The sequence below is a fragment of the Camelus bactrianus genome, chromosome 17, assembly GCF_048773025.1.
Source record: "Camelus bactrianus isolate YW-2024 breed Bactrian camel chromosome 17, ASM4877302v1, whole genome shotgun sequence".
NCBI lineage: Eukaryota > Metazoa > Chordata > Mammalia > Artiodactyla > Camelidae > Camelus > Camelus bactrianus.
This window is the reverse complement of record NC_133555.1, coordinates 1,896,649-1,922,597: the sequence shown is the minus strand read 5'-3', so window position 1 is coordinate 1,922,597 and position 25,949 is coordinate 1,896,649. Positions and strand designations below refer to the sequence as shown.

Below are 25,949 nucleotides of genomic sequence, written 5' to 3'. Positions count from 1 at the left end.
AGGTCTAAGTCTGTGAAGCCCACACAGTCACTTCCTTGCCTGGCCCACACTGGACCCCCTCAAGTGGCAGCTTCTTTCCAGATCCCCGCTCCTGCCATCAGCCACCCGGCTTAAGGGAGCCGGCAGAGGGAGCAGACGCACCCAAGCTCCTGGGCGGAGGTCACTTGTGCACCCCTCTCTGCAGAGGGTGTGGGAATTCCGCTGTGACACTTACCAGCAGTCACTGGGAAGGCCAGAGAGATGACGAACGTGCAGGGGACCACGTGGGGCACGTCGGAGTTGACGGCACTGACTGACCCAGCCGAGGACCTGCTGCTGCACTGGTGGTCAGATTCTGATTCCTGGGCCCAGGCTCCGACCTGCAGGTCCTCGTCCACTTCACACTCACTCCCGGACGGATGAAAGCTGCCCACGGAGGACACGGGCCCCACGCTGGCCCTGTCCTCATCCTCCCATTCCCAGGCGTTCAGAGACATGCTGCCGGCGCCCCACGCGAGAGGCTCCTGCGAGAGGGGCTCAGCCGCCTCGGCGAGGCGGCTCCGAGGACTTGGTCCGTCCGGCAGCTCCGAGAGGCCCCGCAGCACCCGCAGCACAACTGTGTTTGGCGGTTGCTAGGAGACGGGCAAGGCCACGGCCCGGGGGCGGGGCCCCTCCTGGGGGCGGGGCTCCGGGCCAGACTTCCGGCCTCAGCTGGTCCCAGGCCAGGTGCGCAGACAGCTCTGGAAGACAGGTGTATCCACAGGCAGGGCCAGCTGTCTTCCGTCATCCACTCATCCATTCAGTCCTGAAGGAACTCCTGCTCTGACGGTGAGCATCTACCCTCCACCTGACCCTTCCCTACAGAACAGGGGAGAGGGGCTGCTAGCTCCCACTGTAGCTCCATCTGCCCCCACCTCCCGTCCTCTGATGAAGGCAAAGGAAGCGTTGGGCTCTGCAAACTCAGGTCACCCCACCCCTCTCCCATACAGGCTCTCTGTCTCTGCCGCTGATGTCCTGAAAATATCATGAGAAGTCTGTTCAGTGATCATGAGTCCCAAACTCAAGAGATGAGGAAACTGAGGTGACACAATTTGCCAGAGGTGACACAAGCCAGTATGTGGTGGCACTGGATTGAAATCCAGGCCATCTGACTCCAAAGCTTGGGCTCTGGGAACACCCTTACCCCTGCCCCGCTGCTGAGAGAGTTCTGGTTGCTGCTCCGGATGCGGAAGACCCCAGAACACCAAAGGGGCTGGGGTGGAGGGACACACTGAAGAGGCAACTGACCGGAGGGGATCTGGGCAGGCTTCATGGAGGAGGTGACAAAAGCCAAACTGTGGTGCTTGCCAGGCAGAGAAAGCAAGAGAAGGCTTTCCAGGCATATGCAAAAGTCCAGGGGAGTGAAAACGTATGGCAAGTTCAGGAAAGGATGATGGGGCTGGGGAGGTGAGCGGCGCCCCTGGCACAGAGCCACAGGGCAGTAGTTTGTTCAAGAGAATGGCAGCCGAGGCGCCACACACGCCTGACTGTTGTGGAAACTGAGGCTCTAAGCTGAGACATGACCCAGCCGTAGCCAGAGAGCCAAACTGTGGCTGGAGCTGGAACCAGAACCCAGGCCCCTGCCTCCCACTACCCGCCTCCCTAGACCACCCCTAGGGATTCCAGAATACTGCCCACTGACTGGGGCCCTCCAGGATTCCTCAGGTTTGATCAGCCTAGAGTAACTGAGCCTCAAGAAGAGCTGCGAGGGGAAGTCACCAGATGGCAGCGAGCTCCCTGGGGAAGAGTACTCACCTTCTCACCCCCGGATGCCGTGACCACCTGTCCAGCAGCCTGGAGACATGGGCCATAAACGAGGAAATGCTAAACAGACACACACAGGGTCAGAAGGAGAAAAGGCTCCATTAAGAGCAGGTCGAGGGGGGAGGGTTTAGGTCCCTGGTAGAGCATGTGCTTAGCATGCACGAGGTCCTGGGTTCAATCTTCAGCACCTGCATTAATAAATAAATAAGACTAATTACCTCCCTCCCCCCAAAATAAATGAATAAAAAGAAACTTCCACTTTAAAAATTGAATTAAAAAAAACTAGCAGGTCAGTGACAACACCCTCCCTGAACGGACAGCAGGCCTCCTGTGCCTCCAGTGCCTTCTGCCCCCAAGGCTGGTCTGGCTCCCAAGGGTCCCTGGTCACCCTATTACCGAGGCCAGTCTCCCCAGCATTGATTGTGGGGACGTCCCTGAGCTCAGGGTCGAGAGGCCACAGGTCTTGGACAAAAAGCCCCTGTCTGGCCCTGGATGTGCATCAGACTCACCTGGGGCCCTGCTCAGGAACTGGGGATAGACTGTTTCCCAAACAACCCCCACAATAGACTCCCTCCCACACGCTCTTCTTACCGTGTGATGTCAACACTCTTCCCATCAGGGGCGGGACTCGTTCCCTTCCAGTTGAACCCAGATGGAACTCTGGGACCACCTCAGCCAGCAGATGATGGTGGAAGTGACACCACGTGACATCTGAGGCCAGGCCATGCGAACTCCACGGACTCCTGCCTTGCGCACTGGGCCACTCCCTCTAGGAACCCAGCCACCACGGCGTGAGGAAGCCCGAGCAAGCACGCGGAAAGGCCGCCAGCCTACCTCCCTCCGGACGTGTGAAAATACCAGCCTTCAGATGACTCCAGCCCCCAGTCCTCGAGCCCCCTGGCTGGCACCGCGTGCAGCGGAAACCAGCCGTCTCCATCAAGCCCTCTCTGAACTGCAGGCTTATCAGCAGAGTAAGTTACTGTCCTAAGCATCTAAGTTGCAGGATCATTTGTTGCGCTATAATAAGTAACCAGGACAGAACCCTTATTTTTTTAAAGTTACCTCCACCAAGACAGAAACTGGACAGCCAAGATTTGGAACCACTGCCTTGAGGGAGGTAGTGACCAAGTCAAGACCCTGGGCACCGGGGGATGGAATGAAGGCACATGTGTGCCAGCTGGTACTCAGGCGTGAGGGGTGCACCGTATCTTTATCCAATCATCTGTTGGTGGACACTGAAGTTGCTTCCACGGCTTGGCTGTTGTAAATAGTGCTATGAACACTGGGGTGCACGCAGCTTTTCAAATTAGAGTTTCTGCTGGATATATGCCCAGGAGTGGGATTGCTGGATCATAGGGTAGGTCTGTTTTTAGTTTTTTACGGAGTCTCCGTACTGTTTTCCAAAATGGCTGCACCAAGATGTTGTAGCATTCCTTTTTATGGCTGAATAATATTCCACTGTGGGATATACCACATGTGGTCTACCCATTCATCAATTGATGGACACCGAGGTTGGACTTTAGGGCATTTACGAAAAATGCTGCAGTGAACATTGCCGTGCAAGTCTCTCTGTAGGCAGATGTCTTCATTTCTCTTGGGGGGGCACCCAGGAGTAGGAGAGCTGGGTCATGCGGCAGTTCTCTGCTAACCTTTTACTGCCAAACCGTCTTCCAAAGTGGCTGCAGCACTTCACTTCCCCGCCAGCAACGCCTGCGGGTTCCTGTCCCTCCACATCCTCAGAGCACTTGCTCTCCGTCCTGCTTGTTCCTGCCATTCTGGCGAGGGTGAAAGAACCTCTCACTGGTTGGCGTTTGTGTTTCCCTAATGACGACCGATCCTGGGGTCTTCCCATGCGCTTACTGGCCGTCCATAGATCTTCTCTGGGGAAATGTCCGTCCCCATCTTTCGCCCACTTGTGCTGCTGTTTTGCAGGGGAGGTAATTAGGTTTACTTACTAATGGCAGCCCTGGGGATTGAACCCAGGACCTCATGCATGCTAAGCACGTGCTCTGCCACTGAGCTCCACCCGCCCCTCACCACCCACTTTTTGATGGGGCTGTTTGTCATCTAATTATTGAGCTGTCGTGGGAGTTCTCTGTCAGTTCTGAGTACAAGTCCTGGATTGGGCATGTGTTTTGCAAGTATTGTCTCCCAGTCCCCTGCCTGTCCTGTCATTTCTTATTGGTGTCTTTACTACTGCACCCTGAAGTGCAAGTTTTGAATTTTGATGAGATCTAATATATCGATTTTTTTCCTTTTAGAGGACCATGCGTGCGGTGTTGTAGCTAAGAAATCTCTGCCTGACTCAGGCCCATTTTAACTAGAGAGAAGTAACACTTGGCATCTGAACACTAAGCCAATCCACTAACCGAGACTCCTAAAAACTTAAAAGCTTTGACACTAAAAGTGATGTCTCCCGGGCATTCCCACACATGCCGGGGGTCTGAACAGAATGACCTAAAGTTTCTGAAAAACGGTTTGACAATATCAAGGGCTTAGATGTCCCGACTCCTCGGCCCTGCAATAAATCACTCAGGAATATACAGCCGATGGTTCACAGTGTTGTTTTAAGGGAGAAAAACCACAGACTTCCTCTGGGCACATGTGCCGGACAATGAAGCACCTCAAAGGTCAGTCCTGAGAGGGAGCGCGGACCAGCCCTCAAGAATATTTGCACCAGGACAGTAACGATGGGGAAGCCGTTAGGAAGGGGTGGATGCGCACAGAAAGGTCCCAAAGGCTGCTTTTCAGCTTGTTTCTTTTTGTCACCTAAGTAGGTGCAATTCACGTTCTGTACGTTTCACCCTTCCTAAGTGTTCTGACAGATGTGAACAGCCTTTTAATCACCACCCCCAGCGAAGATACAGACTGTTTCCATCACCCCCGAAAGTTCTTTCATGCCCACATGCGTGGAAAACATCTGAAAACAAACACATCAGAACCCTGTGCTCCCCCCTGTTGGCACGATGGGGGATGATTTTTGCTTTTTAGCATTTTTCTGGGCTGTTTAAAGGCGCTTCGAACAATACGTTGTTTGGAGTGGCTCAAACAATGCTGCGCTGACTTCAGAAAACCCTTTCCCCGCCAGGGCCTCCGCTCTCCCCCACGCAGACGCTCAGCCATCCCCCCGCTCAGACAAAAGCGCAGGAGACCTCCGAGTCTGCTCACTCCAACCTCAAACAAAAACCCTGTGGGTCCAACCGGAATGATTTCAGAGGCGCCTGGTAACACTGCCCAGCAGACAGACAGGCCTGACAGCGCCCCATTATCAACCCTGACTTCCCTGCCCCTGCTGGGCTGGGGGGGGGGGTGCGGAGGCCAGGCAACGGCTCCATGGCCCAGATATTGAAAGGCTTTCTTTTCAATACGGACTGGCCCAGAAAAGTTCCTGTTCAAAAGACTCCTTCACCAAAAGCAGCTGCCAGCTGCAGCAGCAGGGGTGGCCTTGCCCGGGTTACCAGCTCTCAGCATTTACACCAAATCAAGTCACAGTCCTCTGAGGCAGCTCAGAAGCCCAGAGCCAAGCCCTAGGGTCCTGCCTAGATGCACACAGCAGCTCCCCAGGCAGCGGGGCTCCGGGCCAGAGGGCGCTCCAGTCCCGCGGAGCCAGCTAGACGGCGTCTTCCTTTTGAGGGAGTGAGTTCACATCTACAGAAGTGTGTTCAAACAAAACAACGTGATTCGTGCCTACTTTAAGCCAGGACCTGTGCAGGGCACGGGGTGTGCACCAGGTCTCCGGCCTTGTGACGCTCGGACCTCATGGGAAGACTGCAAATAAATGGCAGTGTGGTGCAACAGCCGCTTTAAAAAATACATGTCATTTGTAGGCAGAGAAAGCACATGGAAGGCCACAGGCCACACACCACAGCGTTCCCAGTGGCAGCGGCAGGGAGGCAACCGAGATGGGAGCTGGAGGTCTTCTCTCAGCGCACCAGACACCGGTCCTGGTGAACAGACAGGCAAGCATCCCTGCCCTTGTGGCTGATATTCTGACACAGGGAGACAGACACACACAAGGACAGAGTTTGTTAAAAAGGGCAGAGGGCTTGCACTGTCGCTGAAGGCCTCACTGAGGTGACGACGTTGGAGCAAGAGACTTGGAGGTGAGGGAGTGGGCTGTAAGTATCTGAGGGAAGCAGATGCAAAGGCCCTGTGGTGAGTTAGAACAACACTGAGGAGTTCAGTGAGTGCAGCAGTGCGGTAGTGAGGGCAGAGGGGTTTCAGGGGATGCAGGTGCCCTCTGCGCGGGGCCTTGGGGCCGTTGTGAGGACTCAGCCTTTAGTCCCCATGAGAGGGAAATAATTAGGGGTCCTGAGCCAAGGAGGGCACCCCTTGGCTGTGGAGAACAGACAGATGTAGGAGTTCAGGGGCAGTTCCTGAGAGGAGGCTGTTGCAAGGATACAGGTGAGAGCTGCTGGGGGCTTGGTCCAGGGTGGTGGCAGGGGAGCAGAGAGAAGGGGTCAGATCGGGGTGAGTTCTGAAGGCAGAGCACCGGACGGACCGACAGACGGGACATGGACGTGAAAGTGAGAGAAGACGCCGAGACGGCAGGGACGTGCCGAGGAAGGCGGGAGGAGCCAAGATGGCGGTGGGGGTGGGGTCAGGAGTCCAGGACTGGGAACACCTGTATCCCCTGACCCATCAAGACACACTTGCATGACACTGCCCGCAGGAATGAAAATGGTGCGGCCACTCTGGAAAACAGTCGAAGCCCCTCCAAAAGTTAAACATAAAACAACTGTCCAACCCAGATCTCTACCCTAGGTACATACCCAAGGGAAATGCGAACACAAAAACTTGTACATGCACGTTCACAGCGGCATTATTCACAGCAGCCCCAAAGCGGAAACAATCCACATGTCCACCAAGAGATGAATGGGTAAACAAAACGTGGCCCATCCATACAAGGGGATGTTACTTAGCCATCGACAGGAATGAAACGCATGCATGCTACCCATCACACGCATGAGCCCTGAAAACATTGTTGTTAGTCTTCTCAAAGAGAAGCCAGTCACAAAAGGCCATGTATTATGTGATTCCGTTTATGCAAAGGTCCACAATAGTCAAATTCACAGAAGCAGAAAACAGTGGTTGCCTGGGGTAGTGGGAGTGGAGGGTGGGAAGCTGGAGGAGGGGGTGTTAACCAGCACAAGGGTTTTGGGGGATGGGGGATGAGAATGGTCTAAAATGAAACTGTGATGATGGTTACACACTCTATAAATACACTAAAAGCCATTTAGGTATACACCTTAGGCGGGTGAACTTTGTGGTCTATAACCGGTAAATAAAATATGTCTTCCCTCTGCCCCCCAAAAAAGAAACAAAAACATTGCCTTGTCAAAAACAGATGTTACAGTGAAAGCCAGAAACCTCCAGCCCCAGGAAAGAACCACCAAATCTGTCTGTCAGTCCTCCCTTTTCTGCGCACTTACACCCACGTGTCCTCATAGAAAGTGTTTAGCCCTGTTTCGTGCAGGTTTGTGGTACACGGTACATCCGTATTGAAGTGTACACAATATGCTGTGACCTGTTTCCCACACATCCTTTTTCAGTGATTCATCCTGGCTGCTGTACTGATGGGTACCACACAGTCTCCCGTTTCTCACTATTACAAACAATGATGCAGTGAACATCCATTACACGTGTGTTCTTCTAAGGCAGAGGCCAAGAAGTGGAGTTGATGTAAAACTTTTCAGGCAAATTGCTACTACTTTCATAATTTCTAAAAATGCATGTCCAAAATGGTTGCGGAGGAGTATCTGACTCCTCCCTGGCAGAGGCATATCTTGGGCAGTCTTTAAGCATAAGTAGAAATTTGCCAAATGAATCAAGAGCTCGTTCTGGGGTACTGCAGCAGAGGAGACAGAATTTTACCACTTTCGCAAATCCCAGAACTTAACCTGTAAATTCCTAGCGCTGTACACAAGGCCAGATCCTGCCCACCTTGTAGCTGAAGACAGTTGACGAAATCTGCCTCTTGATCCCGGGAGGCTGGATGAGGGTACCCGGTTCCGGTATCAGGTTAGGACATCTCAACACTTCTCTTGTCAAAAAAAAAAAAAAAGTGGGGGTGCGGAGGAGAAATAGCCTAACACTCATCTGAAAGGCTGGCTTTTCTTTCATCTCCCAGAAAGGTGTTCTAAGGCACCGGAGAAAATGTTGGCCAAACACCAATAGGCACATGAAAAAATGCTCAATATCACTAATTATCAGAGAAAGGCAAATCAAAACTAGAATGAGGTATCACCTCACACCAGTCAGAATGGGCATCACTCAAAGGTCCACAAACGATAAATGCTGGAGAGGCTGTGGATAAAAAGGGAACCCTCCCACACTGCTGGTGGGAATGCAGTTTGGTGCAGCCACTATGGAAAACAGTATGGAGATGCCTCAAAAAACTAAAAATAGACTCACCATAGGATCCAGCAGTCCCACTTCTGAGTATACATCCAGGGAGTACTCGAATTTGAAAAATTTGAAAAATTACATGCACCCCAATGTTCATAGCAGCACTATATACAATAGCCAAGACATGGAAGCAGCCTAAATGTCCATAGACAGATGACTGGATAAAGAAGCTGTGGTATATTTATACAATGGAGTACTATTCAGCCACACAAAAAAATAAAATAATACCATTTCCAGCAACAGGGATGGACCTAGAGATTGTCATTCTAAGGGAACTAAGCCAGAAAGAGAAAGAAAAATACCATATGATTATCACTCATGTGGAATCTAAAAAAAGGAAAATGGACACTATGAATTCATCTACAAAACAGAGACTCACAGACATCGTAAACAATCTTATGATTACCAGGGAAAGGGGGTGGGAAGGGATAAATCTGGGAGTTTGAGATTTGCAAATATTAGCCACTAGATATACGAATAGATTTTTTAAAAGTTTCTTCTGTACAGCACAGGAAATTACGTTCAATATCTTGTAATAGCTTTTAATGACAAAATATGAAAACGAATATATGTATGTATATGAATGACTGGGACAGTGTGCTGTACACCAGAAACTGGTAATTGACTGTAAAAGGAAGGAAGGGAGGGAGGGGAAGGGAAGGGAAGGGAAGGGAGGGGAAGGGGAGGGGAAGGGGAGGGGAGGGGAGGGGAGGGGAGGGGAGGGGAGGGAAGGGAAGGGAAGGAATGAACGCATGCATGCATGCTGGCTAAACAGCTACCTGTTAGCCTGCTCCCAGCTCAGAGACTGAATTCCGGTCACATAACCAAATCACATCCTGGGGCACAAAGGGGCGGGAGGACGAAAGACCACCACTTTCCTATCCCCGAGGCGGCCCGCCCTCCAACACACACAGAGTTGAGAGAGCCAGGGCCCAGCTCAGATCAACTTCTTTCTGGGGGAATGGCCCTAATGTATCTCCTGACTTCGAGCTCGGCTTTCCTCCGCCCGCCCTGGTTACCACGTGAGGCCCTCTGCACCAGCCCTGGTGGAGCGAGACGTGGTTTCGCGAACCCAGTATCTGAATGATGCGGGGGAGGAGGGTTGTCCGAACTCGCTCGTGGGGCTACCCTCCAAAGGCTTTCTGGAGAGAAGGGGCGGGGTGACGCGTGGGCGTGGGGACACGCCTCCAGCAGCTGCACCAGGCTGCCACCCTCCAGCCTCTCCTCAGCTTCCTATCCTGCGCCCACCCCTCGCCCTCATCTCGGGGCAAACTTTCTGCACAGAGCGGGCGGGGAGCTGAAAGCGGACAGACCCGACAATGGGAGGAAGAGAGGAGACACCAGGAACGGCCCGGGAGTGATGAGGGGAGGAGAGCGCGGGGGACACCGAGAGACGCGAGAATGGGAAAGAGAGCAGGCAGTGGCGGCCCCGCGGGGGTCTCGGGGCCCCCGGGCCCCCTCCTCAGCCCTCTTCAAGCCAACCCGGGTAAACACAGACGCCCTGCCAGGCCAGCGCAGCTGCTGGACACAGCCCTCGGCGCCGCTCCAACCAGTCACAGCTAAGCCCCTCCTTTCGAGAAACTCTAGGGCCGCCCCTGGAAGTGGCGGGGAGGACGGCCTGGAGGAGCACGCTCGGCAGTGATGGAGCCCAGCGGCCCGGGTGCGGAGGCCAGCATGGAAGGCGCGGCGGGCGACCCATACCAGCGACCCGCGCGACGCACGCAGTGGCTGCTGAGCGCCCTGGCGCACCACTACGGGCTGGACCGCGGCGTGGAGAACGAGATCGTGGTGCTGGCTACCGGCCTGGACCAGTATCTGCAGGAGGTCTTCCACCACCTTGACTGCCGCGGCGCCGGCCGCCTGCCCCGCGCCGACTTCCGAGCCCTCTGTGCGGTGCTGGGACTGCGCGCAGAAGGGACCGGCGCCACCAGGGAGGCCGCCGGGGATATGGCTGCCGGAGACACAAACCCTGGGGATGTGATGGCTGGGGACGAGGCCGTTGGGGTGGCCACCGACGGGGACGCGGATGAGGAGGAGGAAGCACGTCTGGCGCTGCGCGCCGAGCCGCCCGAGCTCACCTTCCGCCAGTTCCACGCGCGCCTCTGCGGCTACTTCGGTACCCGCGCCGGGCCCCGTCTGCCCCGCGGTGCTCTCAGCGAGCACATCGAGACACAGATCCGCCTGCGGCGTCCGCGCCGCCGCCGCCGCGCGCCCCGCGCGCCCGGCCCCGACGGCGGCCCGGACAGCGAGCGCCTGGCGCGGTTGGAGGAGGAGAACAGCAGCCTGCGCGAGCTGGTGGAGGACCTGCGCGCCGCGCTGCAGAGCAGTGACGCCCGCTGCCTAGCGCTGCAGGTGCGCTAGGGTCCCGCAGCCCAGAATAGGGGAGCGGGTAATGATGGAACTGGCGGGGGTGTGGGGGCGTTTGAGCACCGGACTGGCTGCAGAGCCCCTACTGGGCAGAGCAAGGGCACAGAGGGCAGCCCGCCCCACTTTAGCCTACTTGCATCCTGTCCCTATCCCACCCCCTTCCACTCCAACCCACTCCAGTCCCCACCCCTACTCATATCACCATTTCAACCCCCATCCCAGCCCCACCCAGATAATCATCCCATATACATGGCGCCCCCATCTCATTTTGCCCCGCTGACCCAGCAGTGGAACCCTCCCAGGAAACCCGGGCTGCCTCGCACAGGCTCCTGAGCTCTCTGTCTGGCCAAGTCTAGGAGATAAGGTGTGAGGAAGGCCCTGTCCCCACCCTTCAGGAGCTCCCTGTCTAATGGGGTTTGTGGGCATCTCCATGCATTCAACAAATATTAGTGGGCCTCCCTCAGGGCCAGGCCTAGCATCCCAGTGCTAAATAGTCAATGTCACCGTCGCTCAAGCAGGCACTGGCCACCTAGCACCATACAGCCCATCCTGAGATACGGAGAAGGAAGCACTAAGAGAGGCGTGGCCCCAGCCCAGGCACCTGGGATGCAGTCAGCAAACACTGGGGCGCCGTGTCCTGCCATGTACCAAAGGCAATACAGGAGGGTGAGGAGTCAGAGGAGGACAGAAACAGCCTCTGCCCCAGGGGACCACAGGCCAGGAAGGAGCTGACGTATCAGCCCTGCAGGCTCTCCACACGGCCTGGTCACAGCCCTGAGGGGTAAAGAGAGGCGCGGGGCACAAGGTGTGGGTATCGGTGGCCACAGCAGTGGCTGGGCAAGGGCGGCGGCCAGCGTGCACCGGAGAAGCAAAGTCTGGAGCAGGGAAGTACTCCCTTTACGTGGAGTCAGATCGTCCAGGATCATTCGTTCTCCAAGTCTTTACTGAGCACCTACTGTGTGCCAGGCCAGTTCTGGGTGCCAGTAAAGACAGAAAAAAACCGCACCCTCAAGGAGCCGGCAGTCTAGCAGCAGGCACCCGGGAGGGCCCGGGTCGCCGTACGATGCACAGAGCGCTCCCCGAGTCTAGGGGGTGGAAGAGCACAGGGAGCTGGCGCTCCGACTGCAGGAGGCGGAGAAGGAAGGGACGGTTGGGACTCACTACAACCGTGCAAAGAACAGAACGGGCTTTGTGCCTCGGTTGCCCTTGTCCATTAAAGGGGGAGGGGGGCGCCAAGAGCGCCTGCGTCGTTAGAGCTACGGCGAGGGTTAGACGAGTTCAGATGGGCCCTGGCGGGCGGTACGCACCCGCGTGAGAAATGGCTGCTCTGCTAACGTGTTCGGCCCAAGTGGTGGGGTGCGGCGCCAGGCATTCACCGCCTGCCCCTGCTGCCCTGTCCCAGCAGGTTGGCCTCTGGAAGAGCCAGGCGGGCGACCAGGAGGCGGCGCGCAGCGGGCCCGAGGCGGCGGCGCGGGAGCTGCGGGAGGCGCGGGGCGCGCTGGCGGCGGCCGAGGCCCGCGCGGGGCGGCTGTGCCGGGGCCAGGCCGAGGTGCGGCGGCGCGCGGAGGCGGCGCGGCAGTCGGTGCTGCGCAGCCTGGGGCGCGTGCGCGAGCTCGAGGCGCTGGCGCGGCAGGTGCCCGGCCTGCAGCGCTGGGTGCGGCGGCTGGAGGACGAGCTGCGGCGCTACAGGTGAGCAGGCGACCCGGGTGCCCAAGATCACCTCCCGTTCTCCCAAACGTCAGGCGTGCTTTCTGTCCCCCAGCTTGTTCTCGTGGTCCCCTGGTTGTTCATGTGCTCACGTATCTATCCACCATCTATCCATCCATGTGCCTGTTCACCCATGAAGTCCCTCCACTTGCCTATTCAGACTGCAATAGGACATAGTTATTCTTGGTTTTGGATGTGATCAATGTAATAATAATAACTGCTAACAATTACTGAGCACCTAATGTGTGCTAGGCTCTGAGCTAAGCACCTTCCCGACTTAACTCACTGAACCCTCGCAACCACCAGCCCTGGGAGGTAGGTACTGTTATGGCCCCATTCTACAGGTGAGGAAACATGCGCAGTGATCCCTTGTGTTAGCTCCACCGACAGAGGAAGCTGGGCTCGGGACCAAGGCAGGGCCTCTGACAGACGTGTGACTTTGGGCAAATCACTGTCCCTCTCAGTGCCCCCGTTTCCTCTTTGCTAGAACGTAGCTTGGAGTCCCTGCCTGCCAGGGTGGCTGTAAAGAGGCAGTGAGGTCCTGCCCCACACACTTAAGTCCTCAGTAAGCAAAGCTCCCTCTCGCTTTCAAATTGCAAGGCCCTTGGGCTGCCTGCCTTCCACATTTACTGAGCACCAGCTCGGTGCTGTGTCAGGCACTAAGGACGTAACTGTGAACAAAACATCCCGGGGCAGGGGGAAATCCTGAAATCCTTTCCCCGGGCAGCCACTCGTGAGCACATGAAGTTGCCACGTGAGCAGCAGGCTGGATGAGCGCTATGGGGGATGGGCAGGACCCTCCCCAGCACCTGAAGACCTGACACTCGGGCAGAGCACGGAGGGAGGGCTGTCACCTGGCAAGATGGGCCAGGGAGGGGGAGTACGTGCTAGAAGACGGGAATGATGTGGAATGAGCGCAGAGGCAGAGGAACCTTGGCACCGTCCAGAAACTAAAAGAGCAGCTGGAGGGGGAGAGCTGGGGAGGCCAGGCCAACCCCAAAGGTCGTGGCAAGGACTTTAGCCTTTCCTTCAAGAGAGAATGAAGCCCTAGAAAAAAGTTCTAAGCAAAAGGGTGACAGGAACAGACTTGCATTGAAAAAAAAAAATCACTCTGGCTCCAGTCGTGACAGAGAGGGGAAGGGCAGGAGACAGTGGGAGCCTGCGGAGAGGCTGTTGTCCGCCTCCAGCCTTGGAGGAAGGTGGTCTGGCCCAGCCTGGTGGGCAGGGCAGTCAGAAGGGGTGGCTTTGAACCTCGTTCCTCCCAGGAGGGACCGTGCCCTTGACTTCTGAGGCGCTCCCAGCTGGGACATGAGACGGCACAGCAGCGGAGGGAGGAGGCCCACCCTGGGCCAGCCTCCTGCAGCTCCAAATGTTTGCACAGTCACTTCCTGTTTGCATAGCTGATCGGATGAAGAGTGGGGCGCACTGGCTTGAGGCCGGTGTCCAGCTGAGGAACTTTCCCCAAGAGAAATAAAGGGTCTCTTCTTTCTTTCGCCCTAAAGTAACTGTCCTTTACAGCATGGCTATAGAAGTGACTACAAACTCTGGGCTGGCTCTTTGCACTGCGGGCTGGGTTCACACCCAACGCCTGTTCATTCCCCCAAGGACTGTGCAAGGGAGGGGTTTTCATCGCCATCTGACAGGCTGTGGGAAGTGAGGCTCTGAGGCCACACAGCCAGGAAGTGGAGAAGGTCTGCCTGCCCCCTCAGCCTGTGTTCTGTCTTTCCACATTACCTTTTTTGTTGTTGACTCACGGTTATAAGATGGCTGCTGTGCCTCCAGGCCTCACATCTGCTGTCCAGGCATAAAAGAAGAACCGGTGACGTTGGTGGTGGGAAGAATCTTCTTCTAGTGCGCTTTGCCTTTGTCTCCAGGGAGAGATCCCTCTTCTCCACTGGAACTTGCACCTCCGTCAGCTTGACTAGCTTGTGTCACGTGGCTGCTCCTGCCTGCAAGAGGGTCTGGTCATGTGGATTACCCCAGAAGCACTGGGGCTCTCTTAGGAAGGACAGAGGGAGCTGATAGTGAAGAGGTTCCAAAGGAGATGCCCAGTGAATGAGGAAACCAAGGGCCAGTGAATGAGGAAACCAAGGGCCAGAGAGTGACACCCTGTGAAGGTCACAAAGTGATCAGATGATGGTCGGTCACCTGTTTCCCTGCCCCTATAAAAACGTGCCCTTCAACCTTGCCCAGCCCCAGGGAGGAAGCAACTTGCCAGTATGGCCCACCGGTAAGTAACAGGCCCTCCTGGACTCCCCACCCCAGAAGTATCTGCAGAACACCTTACTGGCTGGAGTGGGCCGTGGGCTACCTTGTCACCTCTGCTTTTGCATGACAAGTGCTGGCAACTCAGTCCCCTGAGGGCTGAGCTGAACCCCCTCCCTCCACGGCTGGACCCTTGGGCCTGCAGTCTGGAGGAACCCGTGGGTAGGAGAGGCCCCACACCCCAGAGCCTGGAGGCCCAGCAAGTCCTCTTAAGTGACATTACTCTGGAATGCCTCCAGGTGCTCTGCAGATGTGTCTGGGGGAGAAAAAAAGTGCAGTGACTGCAATCTCCCCTGGGGATGACAGCTCGAAGCCGTTTGGTTAGAAGGAGTGACTCCCACTTTTCCTGCATCTCCCAGCCTTCAAAGCTGTCACAGAAACCGATCACTGCGGTCTGAGAACACTCAGGTTGGTGCTGGACCACCAGTTTTCAAGTGAGGAAACAGAGCCCCGGGATGGGGGTGATTCTCCGAGTCACGCAGGCAAGCTCAGAGGATCCAGGCCTGAGTGGAGTTTCCCAGCTCCTCCGAACCAGGCATCCCTCCCCTTCTCCGCCACCTGCTCAAATGGAATCCCAGCCACTCTCTTCCTCATTTCTCCAACTCCTGTTTAGTTCTTTTTCCTCCCACTCAGTCCTTTGTTGTGGGCTCCACCCTGCCCCTTACCTTTTTCCCAGGTAAGCCTCTCCTCGTGCAGTCTCTCTGGGATCGCTGCGGTCCCCTGCTTGCCAAGCTCTTTCCTCCGGGGTGTCAAGTTCCCAGCATGCTTTGTGGCTACCGACTGTGAGCCCATCTTTGGCAGAAGCCATGATCCTGGGCATGGAGTTCGTCCTCTGCCACCACCGGGGCCTGATTCTGGGCTGATTTTTAGGTTCATTTCTTAGCTCAGAGTTTCCTACCTGCACAGGTTGAGGTCCTTCCCTAAGGACAACATCCCAAGGCCAGTAAGTGGGGTTTTCTCACCTCTGTTCATGGACGAGACAGCCCCTCCCTGGCCGGACCCGGCTTCGTGCAGGGGGCCTCCTTCTAACTCACCACACGGGGTCTTGTGACCCTGTCCCTACTTGTGACGTCAGAACCTCGGTCCTGACCCCTCGTGGGCATTTCAGCTCCACCGCCTGCCCCTCACACAGGCCGGGCATCTCCCCTTCCAGTGTTTGCCCTTGGCTCTGAGTTCTTTCAAATGGCTATATCTGATTCATCACTTCTGTGTATCTGCAGTAGACCTGACTGAGGAGCCAGAGGGGAAGACGTGGCTTATGCTGCCATGATGCAAAGAGTTTCAAGTGGAAAATTTACAACGTGATTCATAAAACGCCATTTAACACCGCCATCCAACTAGACTGTTTCCCTGTCACTTCTCCCAAACTACACCCAGCCACTCTCTGCCTTTATCTCCTGTTGTCTTTCTTCCTATTCAGCCAGGTCTCTTAGATGAGTGCCAGAAAGCCTGACTCAGACTGACTTGGGTATAGAAGAAGTTGGCTCTTAGTCAAGTCTAGGTTATTTCCAGCTTCGGGCATGGCTGGATCCAGGTCCTCTAACAGTGACCTTCAGACATGGAAGCTGTACTTCACTCTCAGACAAGCTCTCTCCCCTGGCAACCTTGGGGCAATTACGTATCCATAGCTCCACATCTCGTACACAGATCCTCTCTCGTCTGAACCGTCCCACTGGAGTGCAGACTGGGTCTCAGTGGACCCACTTGGAAATATGTTCATCCCTGAACCTATCAGGGGGCCAGGAGGATGTGATGCTCTGATTGGCCAAACTTTAGTCACATAACCACCAAACATACACATACCCACAGTCAACTCTGTCGAACTTGGCTCCTCCCCGGAGAACCACAGGGGAGCGCATCCCAGACGCCCCGGGTCCTCTCTGGAATCCACAGCCCACATCCCCTTTCTTGTCCTGGGAACAGCCCATCTGCAGCCACTGGAGAATCTCTGAGCAGTGGGGGTCCAGGAGGAAGCATGCTTAAACGCAGGGCAGGCTCGTCTCAGAGTCAGCTCTTCCAGGCTGCTGAACGCTGCGGGGTGGTTGACAGTCCTCTGCACCCGCACTGACCTGGGCCTGTCCCAGTGTTTCAGAACTTGCTGGGAAGGTGGCTTGAAAGGTTCCTTATTACCAGTCTCCTGCCCCTTGGCGTTTCTTTGGGCTCAGAGCACAGCCCAAGGCTCCAGTAAGATGATGAATGAACAGACCAGTGAGCCCATGCATGGATGCCGAACACAAAACCATCTTGGCAGAAAAGGCCTGCGCGTGCAGGACTCCAGCACCAGGCAAGCCCCGAGTGGTCCGACAGACTGGTGCTGCTTAGAGGGGAACTGCCCTGGACTCAATGACTGTGGAGTCTCCAGAAGCCCCAGGTCTCAGCCATCTGCCTGCCCCGCCACCTCCTGCTCTGCGCCAGGGAGGAGCAGCTGGGTCTTTGGGACACCTGGGCAGGTGGCCTAGGGCCAGCACCACTGGGCAGGGGCTGGGCTCAGAGTCTCAGAACAGAAGACAGCAAACCAGCCCAGGTAGAGCAGAGGAGGGGCCGCTGGCCTGGCCTCTGTGGCTTTGTTGTCTGGAAGGATGAAAAGGCTGGGAGGGAGGGGGCAGGGAGAAGGAGGCCATCAGAGGCCACCTCCTTTCTTCTGCCAGAGTGCAGCCGCCTGCCTGACCCGGGATGGGCGGTGGAGGGGCAGTCAGCGGGTGGGGAGGGAGGGGAGCAGACGGGGCGGGGGGGGGGGGCAGTGGGCAGGGGCGCCGTCTGGAGCTGGAGGCGGCTGCTTGTGGATTCCATTATCCTTGGAACCGAGTGTGTGGGTGGCCGCTAGTGGGAACCCAGGCCTTCCTCCTGGGGACAATACCCAGGGCCCACAAAGGGACAGTGGTGGCTGGCATCCGCCGCAGGCCCTGCCTGGGGCCTTGGAGATGGTGAGGAGGGAGGCCCAGCCTGACCTGGTTCTTGAAGCCCAGCGTTTCCAGATATTTACCGTGGGACCAAGCTGTTCCGTCTCCCTCTGTGAGCCTCAGTGGCTTGATCTGTGAAGTGGGGGTGGCCCTGTTCCTCTGGAACTTGGTGGAGGTTCAGTAAGATGGGAGCAGACGGTGCATGGGCTGAGGGTGTAGCTCTGGGGTGGTGACCTGCGTAAGTCGTTCTTGCTCCTGGGAGCCTCCGTTTCCTCATCTGTAAAATGGGGGTGATGAGATTAATCATCATCATAATTATTTTACCCAGTTCATAGGGTATTTGAAGATAAAATGCTAACAAGTATAAAACACCTAGAATAGTGCTTACATTGAGAAAATTTCTAATGACTACTGAGATAATTATTGTGTTTATCCCTTATCACAGTGCGCCCCATAAAGAGTAATGGTAGTGCGGCTGGTGGTGTTAACATTAACAGAGTCTGGCCCCAGAGAGCCTTCTGTCTGTGGGACCTCCAGCAAGGAGTGGACAGTGTCAGCCGAGTGTGGGGGCCCTACCGGAGCCACAGAGTGTGGGCCCGCAGGGAGGAGGCGCGAGTAGCACCTCTGGGGAGAACAGTGTCATCTGAGCTGGGTGCTGAAGGATGAGTAGGAGTTTTCTCAGGCATCGCAGATTCAGGCTGCAGTGAGTGCAGAGGCTTAGAGGTGTGAAGGCCTTGGTGCCTCTTGGGAACAGAGAGACATGTTGTGGATGGCGGGTTTTAAGTGGCAAGTGTCAGGAGAGGAAGCTGGAAGGGCAGGCGGGGATGGTGAAGGGTCCTGAGCACTGTGCACAGGCCTTCACCCCGGAGAACAAGGGAGACAGAGGAGGGCTGGAAGCAGGGAGCCGAGTGAGCACGGGGAGAGACCCTCCCAGCTGTCTGTGGAGGACAGCTCAGACAGGAGAGGCCAGAGGCAAGGAGGCTGTTTCTGGGTCAAGAGAGAGAGGACGAGGCCTGACCTCCAGTGCCTGAGAAGGGATGGACTACCAGCCACACAGCGGGGGGCCTCACCTGGAGCTGGGGGGGGGCCTCAGTCATGCCATCCTCTGCCCTAAGACAGAGCATTCTTCAAGGACAGAACCTTAGGATTTGCAGGTTGAAACAGACTTTGGAGCAGGAGGCAGCAGCTGGTTGACTGTGGGGACCTTCCTCGGGGTGGAGGAGCCAGCAAGGGGTCACCCAGAAGGAGTCTTGGCGTCCTCACCTCGTGCTGGGCCAGGCAGAGCGAACTCGTGTGGCTTTCACCCTGGCATTCAGAGAACCCGCTGATGGGCAGTGGGTACTTCAGAGACGCGTGGGCCGGGGGCCGAGCTAGGACCTCAGGGGTCGTGGGGAAGAGAAGCTCACACGGGCCACGGTCACAGTCACAGACCCACAGGAGCCCAGCTCAGCAAAGGACCGCACTGGGCACAAGCTGAGGAGGGGTGCTGGGTGAATGTGGTTCCTCCCGGCTCCTCAGGGTCGTGACAGGGCCCAGGAAGCCTTCGCTGGGGGGTGGCCAGACCTTTTATCCCCCAGACACCACCCTGAAATTGCCGCCGGAGTTAGTAGAGACACAGCACCCGGGTCTCAGTTCAAATTCCAGCTGCCGTTTCTTGCTGCATCCCCGACATCTCTTGCTACACTGTCCACAGGTTACACGCTCCGGCCAGTCTCACACGTGGGTGGGGACACCACCCCTGCACAGGGATGACATCCGTGGGCAGCTGGGAAGACGTCTCCAGTGGCAGGCTTATCAGTTAGGGGTACCTTCAGCTGCCATCATGGAGAACTCACCTACCCGTGCTTGGAACACGCCGGGGTTCGTTGTCCACGCCTAGCCATAAGTCTGGGGTGGGCTCTGTGACGGGTCTTTGCGATGTCCCTCAGACATGTGGCCTCCACGACGCTTTTAAAAGCAGAAGGAAAGTGGAAATCTGTTCTTTTCTATCCAGAAAAACAAGGCCTGCCCAGAAACCTCGATTGGACGTCCACCTGGCACAAGAGCCAGGGCAGGGTCACCGAGGGGCAGAGGAGCCCGGGGACGAGTGAGGCCGTTTCAGTCCTGGGCCTCTGCTTGTCCCTGCTTGATTTCCTGCACCCCTGCTCCATGCGGCAAGGACCCCAGATCCATAACTTGTCAAATTCAGTGACGCAACATACTGCCTCCCAGCACCTGGAGGTGAAGTTCAGGGAAGAACGCTGCCTGCCCGGCGCAGCCTGGGTGATGGCCACCACCGTGACCAGGACGCTAGGGTGCTCCAGCCGGCCAGGACTGGCACACACACTCACCCCTGTAGTCTGGAAGGGTGGGTGCTGGGATGGGCAGGGGGCAGGACAGCTTGGGCAAGCAGGGTGGGCGCTGTTACCAGGAGACAGAAGGACGCCGGTCAGACAAAAGCAACAAGCGTCCACCTCATACCTCCCTCTTGGAGGTGAGACCCCAAGAAGCAAGAAGCCGCAGCGCGGCACCGAGCAAAAGGAAGATAAAGAGCAGATGTCCGGGCCTCTGAGCCAGGTGGTGGAAGTTTTCGTGTAGTGGACGATTTTCCAGAAAGCCTCCGGGCCCAGCAGCGTGGCCGGCTCCCGCGTCTAGGGTGGTCCCGGTCCACGCAAGAATGTGCCGCTCACCCATGAGGGGCGGCCAGTTCCAGGGCAGAGGCCTGGCATGGCCTGCGGCTCCAGAGGAACCAAGACCCTAACGTGGCCTGGGTGGCACAGATGACTTCTGCAGACCCAAGCCAAGGAGACTCGAGAGGACCCGAGGGAGGGGCACCGCAGTCTCCAGGGTCAACCTGGGGCAGAAGCAGTGGTGGTGGTCCTGTGCGGGGAGCAGTGAAGAACACAGGTCTGCCTCCTCCGGGTGGGGGGAGAGCTACCTTGTCTTGGATATTCTGGTTGCTAATGACTGAAAGCAAACTCAAACTGCCTTAAGCTTGAAAACCTGAGGTGCCCGGGGTTAGGGCTTCAGTGTGTGAATTTGAGGGTGACCGTGGCCCTGAGTAATGGGGCCCCACTCCGGCCCCAGCTTCCCCCACTCTGTTTGCTGTGCACACCTCCAGCTGCACCAACTTCTCTGTTCCTCAAACCCCCAAATCTCACTCCAGTTGGGAACAGGGTTCTTGATCTGGCCACCCCCACCGGCTCCTGACTGATTCACAGCCACATCCTTGGAGGTCCCCGCCACAGACAGCCTGCTCCTCCGTCCTCTCTCATGGCTCCTGGCCTTCCCATCCTTCATTTATTTAAAAAAATTCCTTTTCATACTTTAAAAATTAACTTATATAATTATATTTATTAAATTATATAAGTATATAATATATAACTATATATTATTTATTATATAATAGTCTTTATTAAATTAATTTTAATGAGTATATTTAAGTATTTTATAAAATTATATATACCTTTTATAAATTATATATTAAATTCTATTTATAATTATATTCATATTTTATGTAATGTAACGTAGTGGGGAGGTGACTCATCCTTCACTTATTTTGTGACAACTTCATGGAGTCCGTCTCCCCCAGGGACCACGCCCAGCCCCTCCAGCGCCCAGCAGGGCGGCTGGCTCAGTTCACCTGGCGGATGAGTTACACAGCGAAATTGTAGCTCGGACTGGGGGGCCTGCTCAGACACCCCCACTGCGCCCGCTCCCCCAGTACAGGCGGCACCCCGGGTTCAGGTGGGGGCCAGAGACTAGGAACAGTCGAGAAGGCCCCCGAGTCCCCGAGGCCCGTCTGCACCCCCCCTCCTGATGACTTAGGCCCCGAAGCCTGTCTGCACCCCCTCTCCTGATGACTTATTTTCAGCTCTTCCTCCGAGGGCCCCAGGCTCTTCTTCCTACTGTTGTTCTCTTGTTTGCACACACGAGTCCCTGCTTCCTGCGAGCCTCGGCTCAGGAAACGCGGCACAGCCCAGGCAGCCGGGCGTGCGAGCCGCCGGGGCCTCCGGCTGCCTTCTGGTCCCTGCTCCTCGGGGGCCCTGGCCAGGCCCTGCATGTCCTGCCTGCCCTGCCACTTCCCAAAGCTCGGGGGCCACTCAGGAGGGAGAAGCAAAGGCAATGACGCTTCCCACCTGTTCCAGAAAAAGCTGAGCCCCGGGGGTAAGATGGTCTCTCATGTGCCACCTTGCAGTCAGCTGATTACAGCCCCAGTTCAGACAGGAGCCTACAGCTGCCATCAGGCATTCCGCTGATGTCATTAGAGCCCATAGCCATTTGACTTTAAGTAAGGAGGTCACCCCGGAGGGTCTGGGTGAGCCTGGCTTAATCATTTGATGGCCTTAAAGCGAGGCTGAGGGCTTCCCTGAAACGGCGAAGTTCCGCCTACAGACAGAGCTCCCACTGTGCCCAGCCACCTGTGATCTCCCCTCCTCTGGGTTCCAGCCTCGCTGAGCTGACCCTCCCCCAGCACAGAGAGCTCTTCCTGCTCATACAGCCCTTGAGACGGCACTGTGGCTATGGACATGGACAAAGGTGGACACGCCCACTAGCCCCACTTCCCTGGTTGAACCCTGCCTAATCCAGGCCCGAGGCAGAAGGGGAACGACACTGACAAAGGAACAGATGCCACCGTTTCTGTGCACCTGCCCGGAGTGAAGCATTGTGCTCAGGACCTCACATCCACAACCTCATTTAACCCCAACGCAGTGCTGTGAACCGTTCATCAACAATCATGCTTTAGGCCGCAAGTGACAGAAAACTCAACTCAGAATGGCTTACACCACAGGGACAGGGATGACCCTGCCTGAGAAGTCAGGGGAAAGCAGCTCAGTGAGATTTGGGAGGACCCGACTCTCCACCGCCCAACTCTGTCTTCCTCAGCCTCTCATCTTGGCCTGTCGGTAAAGGTCCCTCACGGTCACAAAATAGTTGCCATGGCCTCAGGCATCACCACCACATCCAGAGACAGAAAAATAACCTCCTCCTTCCACTTCTCTGTTCCCAGAGATCCTCCTGGCAGACCTCCCCTTGCTTCTCATTAGCCAGGATCACATCCCACGCCTGTTCCTCAACCAGTTCTTGACAAAAGGAAGGAGTCCTCATGATCAGCTAAGACCAACCAGATCTGTCTGGAAGCACTTGGTCAGTCAGCGCCTGAAGAAATAACTGAGATGGTGCAGGCAAGATAGATGGGGTGTGACTGTTTGGGTTGTTGTATTTGGTTTCTATGCAACTGTAACAAACGACCACAAACTTACTGGCTGGAAATGATGGCCATTTATGATCTCATGTTCCACAGGCCGGAGTCTGGGCAGGCTTCCCCGGGTTCTCTGCTTCAGCTCCCACAAGGCTGGAGTTAAGGCGTTGGCCTTGGGCTCAGGGGAAGAATCTGTTTCCAAGCTCAGCCAGGGGTTGGCAGAATTCAGGTCCTTGTGGTTGTAGAACCAAGAGCCCATCCCGTGCTGGCTGCTGGCGGGTTGGGGGGGTCTCTCTTTACATCCTACCTCCCGTGGCCCTGTCCGTCCTCCAGCCAGCAGTGACCCCAGTCCTTCTCACATTTCACATCTCCCTAACATCCTGTTCTGTACCAGCCGAAAAAGTTCTCTGCTTTGAAAGGGACTCATGTGACGAGACGGAGATGATATCCCAGCTGAAGGTCAGCTGTCCCACGTAACACCACCATCGCAGGAATGACACCTCCCTGCGTCCCCAGACTGCAGGAATTAGGGTGGGGGACCTTGGGGGTCATTCCTAGAAATTCTGCCCACCCTGCAGCAGCCGTGGTGCCGCCACAGCGAGATGGACATCTCATCGGGAAGAAAGGTGAAGTGAGTTGTTCAAGGCCGTAGGGGTTCGTGGTGGCAGCAACAGAAACCATCGCTGAAGCAGGAAGGGAACTGCTTGACAGGGCGTCTGGGAGCTAACAGAACAGCTGGGCAGGCTAGAGGCCCGGACATGGGCAGGAAGCAAGGGAGGGCAGACCCCGCTGGTCCAGGAGCAGAGTGCCGGGTGCCCTCCCGCCAACCTAGCTCTGTGGCCGCTGTCTCGAGCCCCTGTCATCAGATTCCACAGACAAGCTGACGTGAACCTGTACCTGTGTGTCAATGTGTGCCCTACAGACTGTCGGCCGCCTACCCCCTCACCCAGCAACGACAGCCCCAACTCCCGCTCGCCTGGACGGACACACTGTCCTGGCTACCCGGGAGGCCTCCGTCCCCCTCAGGGTGGCCTTTCTAGCCCCAGCCAGGGGGCTGTTACCTTCCGTAACCTCATTCAGTGCTCTCAGCAAATCCAGAAGGTGCCACGTGGCCTTGGGCATACACGTGAGACCTGAGTTCAGCACGCAGATTCAACACACTTTCCCTGGACTAAATTCTAACCACCAGGGAAAGCAGCCATCGGTTAAATCAGGGCCTAGCAAACTATGGCCCGTGGGCCACACTGCGCCTACTTCTGTACAGCATGCACGCTGGGATCTCCTGGGTTCCGTGTCATTTTTCACTATGTCTGCTGAGCCCCCGTGTTATGATTCTGTAGTTGCTGCTTTTCCTGAAATCATCTCGCTCTTTTTACATAATTTAGAAGGAAGTTCTATCACTACCGTGTGAACTCAGACGGTCTGACGTGCCCACTGTCTTCAGTCACAATAAATGTTGAACTATTTAAAACGCACACACCTGCCTGTCCGTCCGAGCATCGCCTCAGATCCTCTCAAACTAGCAGAGGCAGCAGGAGCGCCACGCGTTTAGACATACCGTTATTTCATCTCATCTTCATGGGACCCCAGGGCCCGTCCGTGTTTTCTGATGAATGAAGGGGGATTAAAACGGAGGCTGGAGGTGGGGCAGCAAGGGGACGTTGAGGAGGGTCCCGCTGCAAAGCCACGGCCCTGTGGGGTGGAACCCAGATTCGGCGGCTCCCAAGATCCCATCTCTGCACCGCAGAACCGAGGGAGGGGTCTGTCTGTCGGAGACCAGGTGCCGGGAGCTGCCAGGGCTGGAGGGAGGGGAACATCTGGCCCTGGTCAGACTGCGTCAGCCGCTGGGCTGGGGGCCGGATGTGGCCACTGGCCTCCAGCAGGAGGAAGACATCAGAGGCTCACCCTGGGCTCTGGGCGGTGCACAGATGTGGCCAGCTGGAGGGGACACCCAGCCGACAGAAGGACGCGGGTCTGTCTAAACGAGAGGGCACGAGGGGACAGTGGGCAGCCGAAGGCCCCCCTTCCCCAGAACAGCCTGGAGCTGAGAGGGAGGTGCTCCAGCAAAGCCTGTGGAGTGACAGGCATCTCTGGAGGTCCCAGCAGCCCCCCGCCACCCCAGCCCCTCCAAGGCTCCCAAGGAGAGAGGCCCTGAGGTGCAGCAGGGAGTGAAGGTGGGGTTGCAGCCCAGGGAGGCCCCCGCCGGCCCTTTCAGTCCTGCTTATCTCAGGCCCTGGACTGGAACTGGTCAGTTTCCAACTCCCCTCAACAATGCCAAGGTCTCTTTTTAACGAAGCAAGAACAGCCTGGCTTAGAGGCAGACAGAAATCAAGATCTCACTAGGACTGGCTGTTCGTGTGCTTCTCGTGTTTTTCTGGTGACTTTCTCTTTACAACCAGAGACACTGGCTTTTTACTCCTGGCGATAATGCTTCCTATCAAGGGGAATCTATGTCAGCAAACAGAAGAGCCCGTGACCCAAGGTGTCTGCAGTCTGGGGGGGCCACCGCTCGGCGGGGTGGGCAGGGGGTCGGGGAAGGGATGAGGCTGGGACTTGTGGCTCCAGAGCTAGTGCTGCCCTGTCCTTCTGAAACAGCCCAAGAGCAGAGGGCACGGGGGGGACTGGTACACCCACCGGGGCTCTGGGCTCGTCCCAGCCTCACCTGCCCTCCCTCTTCCTCACCTGCCGGCACCTGCTGCCAGTGGTGTCATTTAACCATTCCGTCATCTATTCATTCAACAAACCTTCACGGGGACACTCCAAACTGGGCTAGATGCCCTCCAGGAAACACCGTCGGACAGGAGGGACCCAGCACAGGTAGGGGAGGCGAGTTCTAAGAGGAAGTGACACTTGCGTCAAGGCCGGGGAGAGAAGCACCAGCAGGGTTTCCAGGCAGAACTAGCAGGTGGGGGTGGGGGTGCACTCTGCAGGCCGAGGGGTCTGTGTGGAAGTCACTCCAGCTCTGCACCTCAGTCTCCTCATCTGTGAACTGGGAGGAATAAGGATAAGCCTTTCTTAGGGTTGTGGGCAGAGTAGGAGAGTCTGGCGTTAACACAGCAGCGTCCAGCGCACAGTAAGGGGACGGCTGTGGTTACCACGTGCAGAGCCCCGGAGGGCCACATACCAGAAGCTCAGTGGGTCTGGCTGGGCCGCCCCAGGGTCGTCTCCAGCGGAGAGGCTGGAGGGGGGTCCAGGTCAGAAACTCCCTTGTGAAGGGGCTGTGATACTGGGGACTTGGATTTTTCTGGGCATTCATGGGAAGACACAGAAGGCTCTGGAGCAGGTCAGAGCTGTCTTCCAGAAAATGGCCATGACAGCAAGTCGCCACGGCCTTGGGG

At 56.5% G+C, this 25,949-nt stretch overlaps 2 protein-coding genes across 16 annotated transcripts in view; one reads left to right on the top strand and one right to left on the bottom strand.

Annotated features, from left to right (window-relative positions):
* CFAP92 (cilia and flagella associated protein 92 (putative)) overlaps positions 1-25,949 on the bottom strand; it is a 106,049-nt gene that overhangs the window by 49,848 nt on the left and 30,252 nt on the right. For all 13 annotated transcript variants that reach the window (XR_012499796.1, XR_012499794.1, XR_012499793.1 and 10 more), the window contains exons 2-6: positions 17,513-17,706; positions 15,195-17,117; positions 13,999-14,213; positions 1,774-1,970; positions 215-837 (exon numbers count right to left, since the gene is read on the bottom strand). Coding sequence is in view for 10 of the 13 variants with exons in the window: in XM_074344221.1 (XP_074200322.1) it covers positions 215-476 (262 nt within the window). In the remaining 3 variants the exon portion in view is untranslated. The remainder of the gene's footprint in view (positions 1-214; positions 838-1,773; positions 1,971-13,998; positions 14,214-15,194; positions 17,118-17,512; positions 17,707-25,949) is intronic.
* Positions 9,408-25,949, top strand: part of EFCC1 (EF-hand and coiled-coil domain containing 1) — a 42,738-nt gene continuing 26,196 nt past the window's right edge. For all 3 annotated transcript variants that reach the window (XM_074344226.1, XM_074344225.1, XM_074344227.1), the window contains exons 1-2: positions 9,408-10,542; positions 11,963-12,246. In XM_074344226.1, coding sequence (XP_074200327.1) covers positions 9,832-10,542; positions 11,963-12,246 — 995 coding nt within the window. In that variant the 5' untranslated portion in view covers positions 9,408-9,831. The remainder of the gene's footprint in view (positions 10,543-11,962; positions 12,247-25,949) is intronic.